The sequence below is a fragment of the Manacus candei genome, unplaced genomic scaffold (assembly GCF_025592945.1).
Source record: "Manacus candei isolate 608988 ecotype Guabito, Panama unplaced genomic scaffold, ASM2559294v1 h1tg000028l, whole genome shotgun sequence".
NCBI lineage: Eukaryota > Metazoa > Chordata > Aves > Passeriformes > Pipridae > Manacus > Manacus candei.
Window position 1 is genome coordinate 26,528,192 of NW_026138076.1, and position 12,495 is coordinate 26,540,686.

The following is a 12,495-nucleotide window of genomic DNA, read 5'->3' on the forward strand; positions in this document are numbered from 1 at the left end:
TTCACTGACTCTATCAGAAAGGGAGGCTGCAAGTCTATGGCAGTAGCAGCTGGACAGATCCCAAAAGTTCATTTGGGTTTGGGGTGGGTGATACAGCGGATAACAGAAATGCCTTAGAATGACATAACACAGTGTCCTAGTTAGGACAGCTGAGATCAGTTCATCATGGTGGGTGTAACCCAAAACTGTATTCTATAGCCTTCCATGTCATTTCCCAGAAACTAGACTATTGTTGTCAATAGACTATTAGCACCCTCTGCCCATAGAGCCTGACTCCTCAGGCTATAAACTAGGTGTTAAGAGGCCTGTGAGATAGGAGGATGTTTCTGCCCTCACACCCTTTGTGGAACTCCCCGCCCTGAGGGGAGCACTGAACATTCCTGCCTGAACTGGAGGATATATAATCTTGGAGTTTTGGAACATTTTCCAACCCACTCGTGGGATCCAGAGGACGGCTGCATCTCATCGCTCTCAACCAGACTTAGACCACCACTGGACTGCGATCACCAGTTCCGGCCAGACTGCAGCAGCTCTCCCACCAGCAGGTTCTTCCCCTCTCCCTTTACTTTGGACTCAAACAGGGCCCAAGGAACACCACTTTGTTCAGGCCCCAGGGCACTGGGTTATACATTTGGGTTTTTGTGGGTTGAGACCAATTGTTTGTTTGTATTATTGTACTTACTGTATTATTTTAATAAATTGTTATTCTGACTTATAATCTCTCCTTTGAGTTGAGTTCATTCCCCCTGCTGGTTAACTTTTAAACCAGCACACACAGAATCTGTATAGTGTACCTTAGTTCATGGTACTTATTTGGTTGAAGCAGATCAGGCAACACAAGAATAGCTTTGCTGGCACACGTGAGTGGCAATAACAAGGAAAACAATAACGAAGAACTAGGGGCTCACCACAGCAACCTCTTCTACTGGCACACCTGGATCAGAAAATCTACCCACAACCTACCCAAACACCAACCTACCAGCATTTAACTGCCTTAATTAAGACCTAAGGTTTTATAATATATATTGGGTCACTGTCAGAGATGATCTGAAGGAGTGATTATAGTTTAGTCTGGCACAATGGCCCCTCATTGGTAAGTAAGTCACAGTAGCATGAAATTTGAAATGGTGAAAGCATACAATGAAAGACATGTTTGTTTTGAACTTGCTCACAGTCTTGTCCATGTTCACTTACTAGCCGAAATGTGCCATGAAACTTGGCAGAAGGTATTTAAGAGTGTATTTATTTAACTGGGGAATCTTATTTTTGATTAAACATCTCTATTAAGAGAGAATCTGAAAAAGTCCAGCTAAAGCTCATTTTGGACAAGACTACTACACTTCATTCACTACAGAAATCACATGAATTTTCATAATGTCATTCAAGAAAAAAATGAAGTGTTTCTTCAGGGGCTGAAGTTTGACAATGTCTGAACTGTATAAGCTGTAGAAGTCTCTTCTCCATCAGACATTTTACAGTCAGTCTTTGACAATCTCCCATTAAACAAAACCAGTTCAAGACCATGTTCTGGTCTTGAATGTTCTCATTTATTATTATCCTCATTGATTTATTTTTCGTGATCCATTTATCAGGAAATTGTTTTCATTTAATAAACATATATGAAAGCTAGGGAAAATGGTAAATTCAAATTCCTCCCCCCTCCCAGAATCACATCTAGCAGCCTATTTGAAATCCATTTTCACATATTTCTCTTATCTATTCAAAGACAACTAACAGTCCCACACACTTGAGATAACCATGAAACTGAGAAAAATACTTCCATTCTTTATAAATACTGACAAAAAATGCTTTACCAGAAGCTATTCCTTTTACAGTCTAACCCATTTGTCTTTCTCATCCATGCTGTCCTGCATTAAGCCACGGAAGTAGGTAAGTATTTAGTCACAGACAGAAAACATTTATATTTACAACAAAGGGCAAAAGTTTAGAGATCCTTCTCAGGGGAAACAACCAGAGGAGCTCTGCTGTCTCTCAAAAATGGGGTTTTGCCTGATAAAAGCCTGAAGAATTCAGTACTTAAAATTCTGCTGTCAGGCACCTCAAAGTTTTCTCAAATGACAAAAAGGCAATAGGGAGTCCAACAGTTTTTTGCTTCTCTGATATTTAGCATTGTGGTCACCTTGAAAAAAGAAACCAGACAACAGAACAATGACTTCCTATTTCTTAACTTGCCCAGTTTGATGGTGTAAATACACCACTGCCCTCCTGAAAACTCCCAGGCATCAGAGAGATTCTGGTGTGACATCAGATTTTCAACAGACATAAGAGCTGAAAACATACTTGAAGAGTTTAACTTGTTTCTGACTGACACATAAATCTTCGTATTGAAGAGATGTTTGAACAGATGGGGGAAATGAACACATGCATGGCAATCAGGCATCCACCATCAGTGGCTTTCAAATGGTAACAAACACGTAGTCCTATGTGTATTTCAAAATTTCTCTATGTGATACAGAACCTTCTCTACTAACTCATAATTAGTTTTTATACTATTCTATTACCAGTTTTGAGAAATACTACTCACGTATATCTGAAATCCAGAATAAACCTTAACACACAGGTGCCTTTACAGCATTAATTTTTCAAGTATACAGACTTAAATACCTGAATTACTCTTTCAAGATCAGTATTATTTTTAGAAATTTTTCAAACAAGTAATCTTTATAGATTTAGATCTGCAAATACCTATCCACAGCTTTAAATTAATTCTCTCAGTTCTATGGTATGCAGAAATAAGGTAATGAAGACCAAAAGGGAATTACAAAGCATTCTATACATTAAGAAATATTATATATCATTCTGCCATTAAAAAGAACAAAAAATCTGAAGTGTCCAGCACCTTCAATAATCAGTTGTATGAGCAACTCTGATTTAACACTTCCTTTTCATTGTGGACATCCTGACCTGTTCCATTCAGCTCAATGGCTTGCCCTTCTCAAGGTTCTTCTTTCTCAGAGAATTTGGTTAGACAAGTCTAGCAGGAACACAGGAATTATCATGCTGGATCATTAACTAGTGTGATTTCTTTAAAAGTCACCAGTTCTAGGTTGATCTCATTCTTGTTAATTTTGTGAAGGCTGCCATATGGAACAGGAGCAAATATTAATCTTCTAAATTTTAATAATCTAAGTGCTGTAAGTCTCTAAGTCATTCTGTATGTCCATCCTCTATTCTGAACATCACTAGTCTGATGTAGAGTAAACCCAACTATTTCCAGGATTCACAAAAAGTAAGATTATAATATACTTTGAAACCATGTTTCAATTTCAAGCAATCTTTGCAACATCTTCAAGTGTGTCTTAAGGCCTAGTTTTTTTGAACAACAATTTACTTATGTACTTCTTATAGTTTCAAATACATTTTATACTGCATGATGCTAACCACCTTCCTTCTAAGAAAAATTACGGCCATTTTGCAATGGCCGTAAAAATATATCATACAGAGGTAGAATGTATTTCACAGACAAATCTAATATGATTTTCCAGGACAAAGATAAAAAAAAATCAGTCACAAAGATGAACATACCTTTCAATTCACTGCTAATCTTCGGTGGATCAAATGGAACCACTTCATCTGATGTAAATGTGAGATCCTCCTCAAATATCTCAACATGCTGCCCATTTAAAAATAGGTCGATCTGCAGAAAGAACAGATTTTCAAACTGTCAAATTAGAAATCCATTGCAATGTGAATAAATGTGAATAAATGTGAATAAATGTGAATAAATGTGAATAAATGTGAATAAATGTGAATAAATGTGAATAAATGTGAATAAATGTGAATAAATGTGAATAAATGTGAATAAATGTGAATAAATAAATGTGAATAAATAAATGTGAATAAATAAAGCACATTTTTAATTAATTACTGATGTCGTATATTTTCAGTTACAGTTTTTATAGATAAGGTTCTGTTGCTCCCTTTTAAAAAGTCACAATACAATAATAATTAATTATAAACCTAAAAGAAATCTTTGTGTAGGGGAAAAATGGTATGAAACACTCAAAGAAGTACTCTATCCAGTTTGGTATGTTTTAAAGAAAGACAAATATCTCTTTCCACCTCCCTCTATATACTGCAACACAACATGGAATTTCATGTCACAACTCTCGACAGTTAAATCCCAAAACTTGAACATTTCCAGCTGTTCCATCATGTAACCCCCTTTCCTTCTTAATGTCACTGTCCATACTAAAGACAACCTCCTCGTTGGATCCTGTATTCATCTTCAAATATATTCTGTGAAAGCCACCAATAAAAATAAATCAATACTGGAATTTTGGGTTTATGGAGAGATAAAATACAAAATAAAAAATGCTATGGTGTTCATTTTGCACGATGAGCTCTCCGTCCCACCCTACCCCCTCAAAAATCAGTAAAATGCATAGTCAAGTGTGCTATTTTATTAGCTGATTGGGCTATTTACTGTCCTCATTTAAACTGGCACAGAGCTCATTTTCTTCCTAGTAGCTGGCCAGTGCTGTGTTTTTTGGATTTAGTATGACAATAAGACGGATAAACACACTGATGATTTAGTTGTTGCTCAGTAGTGCTTACTCTCTAAGTCAAGGACTTTTCAGTTTCCCATGCTCTACCAGTGAGAAGGTGGACAAGCTGGGGAGGGAGCACAGCCAGGACAGCTGACCTGAACTGGCCAAAGGCACATTCCATAGCACAGAGAGTCATACCAGTATATAAACTGGGGGGGGGTGGGAGTTGGCTGGGAGCTGCTGATCGCTGCTGGGGAATGGGCTGGGCATCAGTCAGTGGGTTGTGAGACACTGTACTGTGCATCACTTGTCTTTCTTGGGTTTTATTCCCCTCTTTCTTCTTTGTTACCTTCCTTTTAATAATAAAAACTACTACTACTTTGTTTCAATTATTAAACTGTTCTTAACTCATAGTTTTAACCTTTTACCTTTTTTCTAATTTTTCTCCCCATCACACTGGGTCAGGGGAGGGAGGTGAGCAAGTGGCTGTGTGGCACTTAGTTGCCAGCTGCGATTAAACCACGACAGTCCTTTTTCACACCCAACGTGGGGCTTAATGGGTTCAGATAACAGCAAATCTGACTAGATCATGTTAGAACACATTTGTTACAAGCATTCACTGTGTTAGTTTAATATTCACTGCTCACAATGATTTACTTTCTCTCAAAGTTGATGTGTTTGTTCCTCAAGTTCCATTATGTAACAACTTACTTGCAGCATGTATTCCCTGTTATGATGTTTATCACCCATGGAAACCGGGTTGAGGTTATCAAATTGTTGTACTTTGTAACACTGGCTTATGATAGGATATAATTGCTGGTTGTGAAACTAATCTGGTATTTGCACTCAGCACTGCTGTCATCTCTGTACTTGGGCGTCATCTATCAGAAACTATTAATAATTATACCTTTTACCTTTTCTCCTCAAAGACCCAATCCACAGGGGGGACGCACTTCCTTTCATCTTCCCCTTCTTCAGGCTAATCACAATAGCTATTGACAATTTTTAACATCCTTGGGATGTTCAAACTAGAATGTTCCTACTGCTATGTCTTCACAGAACCATGGAATCAATTAGGCTGGAAAAGACCTCTGAGATCATCCAATCCAGTCTATGGCCCAACACAACCATGTCAGCTGGACTACGGCACTAAGTGCCACATCCAGTCTTTCCTTAAACACACTGAGGGACAGTGACTCCACCATCTCCCTGGGCAGCTCACTCCAATGCCTAATCACCCTGGCACAGTTTTAAGACTACGTCCTCTTGTCCTATCACTGCTTGACTGGGAGAAGAGAACAACCCCCACCTCACCAAAACCTCCTTTCAGGCAATTGAGGAGAGCAATAAGGTCACCCTGAGTCTCCTTTTCTTCAGGCTAAACACTCCCAGCTCCCTCCACTATTCCTCATGAGCCTTGTGCTCCAGTCCCTTCACCAGCTCTGCTGCCCTTCTCTGTACATGATCCACACCTCAGCATCCTCTCTGAATTGAGGAGCCCAGAACTGGACACAGTACTCCAGGTGTGGCCTCACCAGCACTGAGTACAGAGGGACAATCACTATCCTGGTCCTGCTGGCCACACTATTCCTGATACAGGCCAGGATGCCATTGGCCTTCTCTGCCACCTGGGCACACTGCTGGCTCATGTCTACTGAATGCGTTCCAGGTCTTTTTAAGGTTAAACAACTATTTAAGAATACTACCCAGAGATCCACCCCACAGAGAGAGACTTGGGGGTGGTGGTTGATGAAAAACTCAACATGAGCTGGTAGTGTGCACTCACAGTCAAGAAAGCATTGAATCCTGGGTCGAAGGAGGTGATTCTTCCCTTCTACTCTGCTCTTGTGAGACCCCCTCTGGAGTACTGTGCACAGTTCTGGTGTCCCCAACATAAAAAGGATAGGGAACTGTTTGAGCAAGTCCTGAGGAGAGGCACAAAGCTGAAGAGAGGACTGGAGCATCTCCCCTACAAAGACAGGCTGAGAAAGTTGGGGCTGTTCAGCCTGGAGAAGGATATTTTGGAGGCCTCATAGCAACCTTCCAGTATCTGAAGGGAGGCTACAGGGAAGTCAGAGAGGGTCTCTTCACAGCAACTGTAGTGAGAGGACAAGGAGTAAAGCATACAAATTGAGAGAGGGGAAATTTAGGTTAGATATTGGAAAAAAAATTTTCACTATGAGAGTGGTGAGACACTGCAACAGGTTGCCCAGGGAGGCTGTGGATACCCCAACCCTGGCAGTGTGTTCAAAGCCAGGTTGGATAAGGCAACCTGGTCTAGTGGGAGGTGTCCCTGCTCATGGCAGTGGGGGTTGGGACTAGATAACCTTTAAGGTCCATTCCAACCCCTTAACATTCTCTGATTCTATGATCTGCTCTGAGGCTGGATAGTTAAGAGTGGCAGGGTGCATGGGATAGTATGGGCAAGTGCCTAGGTGTGTGGGCAGCTCCAGTGGTTTGGAACTTTACCCCAAACAAATGCAGAATCCAGAAAAACTAGTAAAATATTTGGAAAAAGTATGCCGTCACCTTGGCAATGCCAGAGAGACATAAATCACTGCAATGTGCTGGCCCAGGCCTACCGAGCTCTGTTTAACACTACTTAGTACTTTCAAGGGGAGGAGGAGGTCTCTGGATCTGACAAAAAACCAAAAAGCCCTGCAGCTACTCCAACCCTGGCAACAGGCACTACAGCTGAGTGAGAGGACCAACACCTCCTAGTTACCAGTCACTCCTATACATAAGAAGAAATCAACACAAAACTCAGCTGATTTAGTAAAGGAGGACGAAGCAGGGTCATCACAAAAATAGGAGAAAGAGGCAGAACAAGATCCCCATCCTTGAGTGAGCAGTGGGATATGTGAAAATACTTCAGCTGTCTTCCAGGTCAGCACATTATCACCTGGCTGCTCCGATGCTGGGATAATGGAGCTACTAGCCTGTAACTAGAGGGTAAAGAAGTCAAGAAGCTACAATCACTTTCTAAGGAAGGGGACATTGACAACCGGATTTGAGAAAGGGACCATGTCCTCAGCGTCTGGAGGTGACTCATGTTAAGTCTGAAGGAAACGTATCCCTTCAAGGAAAATGTTTTATGTCACCCAGGTAAGTGGACCACAAGGAGGAGAGGTATCCAGTACTTGAGAGAATTAGCCATGCTAGAGATGATTTATTATGACCTGAACAATGCACAGCTACTCACAGATCCAGATGGAGCCCAAAGCTCATGACCCACATGGCAGCAATTTGTACAGAGCGCATCATCGTATGCCAACTAATTGGCAGGCATGAGACCCAGAGAGATGAAGAGGCACTGACAGTGGATCAAGTGGCTCACCAACACAAACAATATGAAGAAAATCTCTCTTCCTCCCTATGGAGTTGTGTCTTGGCTCTGGAAAAACTGTATAAAGGGAAAACCTGTCCTGGGAGTTTCAGCAATTCAAAGCGAATACTTCTTGCTCCTCATCTGTACAGACCAGTACCTCAGCTATTAACAGTAAGCATTCTTTTGCTCAAGAGAAAGGATATAGAAAGTACACATGGCAGGGTACCCTGCAGTTTTTCCTGTCACTGACAGGACACAATGAAGTGGGATGGAAGCAACTGACATCCATTTTATCTGTGTTGGAAGACGCCCGGTACTAAAGATTCGGACATACGACCGGGTTACACTACCACAACAAAACAATATAAACTAGCTTTGCTGCAGCAGTTATCAGTGCTCAGTCATCAGCAAAGGCAAGATAACTCTGTTCAGCACTCTTTCTTAAGATTGCCCTTAGAGAATAACTAATAGTGACTTTCCTTCAGTAGGTTTGCTGCCATTTTTCTCCCTACAGCAAAATTTTAGGTTACCTTTGAAGTACACATGGAGAGTAACTACTATTTGAACTGTAAAACCATTGGTGATCTATGATAAACTTGGGACAATTGCATAAAAGCAGTGGAAACAACAAATGAGATACTGAATCCTAACTGACACCGAGAAAGGTGTTAACAAACACAGAACAAAAGAACCCACTGTATCAATATTAATATAACTGAAAATCTGCTTATGGAGTTTTTTTGGTTTTAGGTCAAATGCTGAGCAACCAGATTTTTTATAACTGAACTTCCAATTTAGAAAAATCAGTTAATTCATACTTTACTTACTCTGTAATCTCTCACTAGACCATGGTTGTTACTACATGGCTAGAATTTTGAATCAAGGACTTGAATCACTTACACCCCCTTTTACTGCAGGACAACACATTGCACTTTGCTAATGGTGTATCAGTACATTCATGAGATTAGTTACACAGAGCAAGGACTTTGGTTTTCTGTACTGAAAAGAATAAATGAGACTCTGCTTTCCTTCCTTGTTAAATTGGGTTACTATTTAACCTCAACAGCATTTTACCAAGTCTGGAACACAGTGCTAATTACCAAGTTTATACTTAATTTGATGAGCAGTACAGTGGCAGGCTAAACTTCCATAGATAGTACTTTCATATTAAACTTCACAAAGACAAGCCATTTGTATAAAGCAAAATATAAGTGATGATAAAAACAAATACTTGAAATTCTTTTTAATGCTTTTCCACTAAGCACAGTTTATAAATAATATAATTGTAATAACTAAATAGCATCTCCTCTCTAAAGTTGTGAAACTGAAATATTTTCCATTAATGCAGAATACTACTTAAAAGAATGGGGCTTGTTTGTGCTAAACACTGTATGAGGGTTAGAAAGTGAAAAGTCCCTTTCTGGTTAGAATACTTAAGCTGTTGTGTTTGTTGCCCCTTGCCAACCTTATCACTTGCTGCCTGTACTCTCAAAGCTTCCCTTCACCACCCTAAGCAGAAGCCAGTCACAACACCTGTGGTCTAACACAGACCAACATTCTGGCCTTTGGCCACTTTCTTGACAGTGGATGAGTGAGAAAACTCATACCGAGCATGAGGATGCCTTGGCATGAGAGGCATGCAATAGTTACAAGTCACTTAAAGGCCTTGGAAAAAGAAGAGCATGTACATGATTTTGTCTGCAGTCTCCAAAGGATCAATTAAGTGTCTGATGGCATTCAAAAGAGCAGAGATCAACATTTATAAATCCAAACATTTTATGGTTTCAGCAAAACCAAGTTCTTTAAATTTATCTTGAAGACTTCAATCTAGACAGGGGTATATGTGTAACAGAAAAGAAGTAGGGCTCTAAATGAACATGTCATGCACTGTAATTTCTCAACCAGGGCTGCCTAGTCATCTGAACTGTAAGTTCCTGGACTAAAAGAAATGATTGCTATGAACTGAATAGGGTCACAGAGAGACATCATTCACAGGCTCCTCCATGACACTCAGCACAATAGTTGCAGAGGTTTTCGTAATTTTACGGTTTTTGTAATATAGGCAAGAGCAGAAATTACTGCTTCCATTTTTATAGACAGGGTATATGGAAGGAAAAGGCCCAACTCTCTGTTAAGGTAAAACATCTATGAGTCAGAGGAAATTCACTAGTTTTAATACTTATTCCCAGTAGTATATACAAAATGTAGACTCCCCCAAAAAAATCACAAGATGTGTCCAGGTTCACAAGATTAATATTCCTCTTTCTGAACACCCAACTGCCTACTTTTTAAAGAGATCCTGTTACCTTTCAAAAAAGTATAAGTTTTCTTAAGCACTCCCTGCAAACACAGTAAAAATAACTCAAACCTACAATTCTAGGAAGTTCAGTTCATGAAAAGAGAAGTTTCAGTTTTGGTTTAAGATATTTCAAAATTTGCAGCAATTAAAACGGAAGGTTGGCAAGTTCAACTGTTGCAAAACATTCTGTGTGAATAACATTAGTCTCTAAGGAAATATGTTTTAATCAAAGTTACCAGAATACTTTGCAGTTTTAGAACTCAAAGTTACTGAAAAATGCCAGTCAGCTGAATTTTTCAAACTGCTTCAAAGAAAACCAAGCACAGGTTTACCTGAACATTTCTTTTGGGATAACAGAAGAAAAATGGCTTCAAAACTGGAGACCTAGAAACACAAAACAACAAGCATAAATGCATTTAACTAGAAATTAATGCATGAGAACTAAGAGGAAATTAAAGCTGTTCAACCATAACTAACAATAGTTTTCCAAATAACTTTGGAAAGCCTAAGAAGTGTAAAAATTCCTTAAATTCCATTATTAAGAATGTAAGACTTTGTTAAAAAAAATCCAAGAAAATTTTTCTGGGGGAAGATAGTCAAAATACCAAAAATATTTTCTTGACAAAGGATGTATTTCATGACACTCAAGTCTGTTGCACTGTCAGTAGCCCCACATTAATACCTAGGCTAGTTACACAGGGCTACTGGAAATATAGCTAGAGGTCCTCCTCCCACCTTCATATGCAGTACTTGCTTAATGACAGGAAAATTTTAAATGCTCTCATGAATAAGCATGAAAAGGTTGAGAATATAAATCACCAGCAGACCTTAGTCTTATCTAGAAAAACACTGAGTCAAACCAGGATTTTTTTTTTATATCCTTAACATTATTCTGTTCAGCTCGCTCATGTAATGGTTTCACGATAATATTTTTTTGGGATGTTCTGGGATATTTGACCTCGCATTTCTAGGTGAAGTGAGCTGGTACAGATGTGAATTTGGTGTGCCTGTATTCCAAACTAACAGCTACAAGAGAAAACTGGTCCAGAAATCTGCATGTATAACACACGGTTGAGCAACTGCCTTGCCACAAACTCACATTTGAAGTTCTCCCTACAGCTCATTAAGAAGACATTGCTATGAGCTGATTAGAGACTTACATAACTTATATTCAGTAATTCAGTAAAGAATTTTACTACTTGCATATATATCCTATAGCACCCACTATTACCTCATTATCAGTTATTAAACATAGTGTGCAAAAGAAAGATTTAGTTGCCTCTTGTGGTTGCTGTTTTAAGCTGAGGAAGCTTGTAATGGTGAGTGGTAGGAACACTATCATCACATATTACAAGAAGTTAATCATCAGGAATTAACTTACACTCTGGGGCGCCCTCCAACAATTCCAGTGAGGCCAGGTGCTAGAAATGGAAATTAAATTAACAAAAGAATAGTTAAAGCCATCTTCAAAACATTAGAAGAACATTTAGAACAACGAGTGGAAGAATTAGAACATTATCATAGCTTGAATTTTTCCTTTAATACACATTTAATAAATACAGGGAAGCATCTATAATCTCAAAGTAATAAAAAAACATTTTATACAACAGTCAAAAAGGCAAAACATGCAACTGTGACTATTAACAAAAAAATATTTTAAAATGTGCACAGCATAAGCTACATTTTTAGATTCTCCTTCCAAATATTTTGTATGCCAGTGAGGTGATACATTTGATAAAGAACTTCGCTTTAATTTTTTTGTTGCTGGTTTTTTTATTTACTTTTAACGAGAGCAGAGAAACAATTCTGATCTGGACCATGCTTTGTTTTAATATTTGTTTAATATGACTTTGCTTGTTAGATTAACTGTTTCAGATTAACTTGCACCATTCTCTCTAGCACTTTCAGTAGCTAACTTAGCTTTCTTAAGGTGCTGGGTACTGCAGATCCCATTCTCTCTCCTTGATACATACGAGCTTAAGGCACTAGCATGATCCCAGATCTGCAGTAAGTCAGCCCTGTGATTAGATTCTTATTTATTCTCAGTATCAGGTTGTAAAGCTTTACTACCATTAAACCCATTCGGCCGGCTCAGTATTTCTGAAAGGAACAGCTCTGCTCTCCTCTTGCTGAGCATAGCTTCTCACCCTTCCTTCTGGCATGGACAGCACACATACATGAAGCATCAGAGCTCCACAGAGTATTGCAGGGGGAAGAAACAGCGAAGTGCATACTTCAGTATGCACTTCATTAAATCAGTCTAGGAATTAATTAGCAAGTGTGTTAAGCAGTCTCCTAAAAACAAGTGCTGTGGAAAGCTGCCCACATGCTGTATTTGGTCAAATTAATTCTGGCTA

At 39.2% G+C, this 12,495-nt stretch overlaps 1 protein-coding gene across 1 annotated transcript in view; it reads right to left on the bottom strand.

Annotated features, from left to right (window-relative positions):
• Positions 1–12,495, bottom strand: part of LOC127472413 (uncharacterized) — a 65,461-nt gene that overhangs the window by 11,632 nt on the left and 41,334 nt on the right. Inside the window, exons 14-16 of the mRNA XM_051790625.1 lie at positions 11,520–11,559; positions 10,471–10,522; positions 3,547–3,658 (exon numbers count right to left, since the gene is read on the bottom strand). Coding sequence (XP_051646585.1) covers positions 3,547–3,658; positions 10,471–10,522; positions 11,520–11,559 — 204 coding nt within the window. The remainder of the gene's footprint in view (positions 1–3,546; positions 3,659–10,470; positions 10,523–11,519; positions 11,560–12,495) is intronic.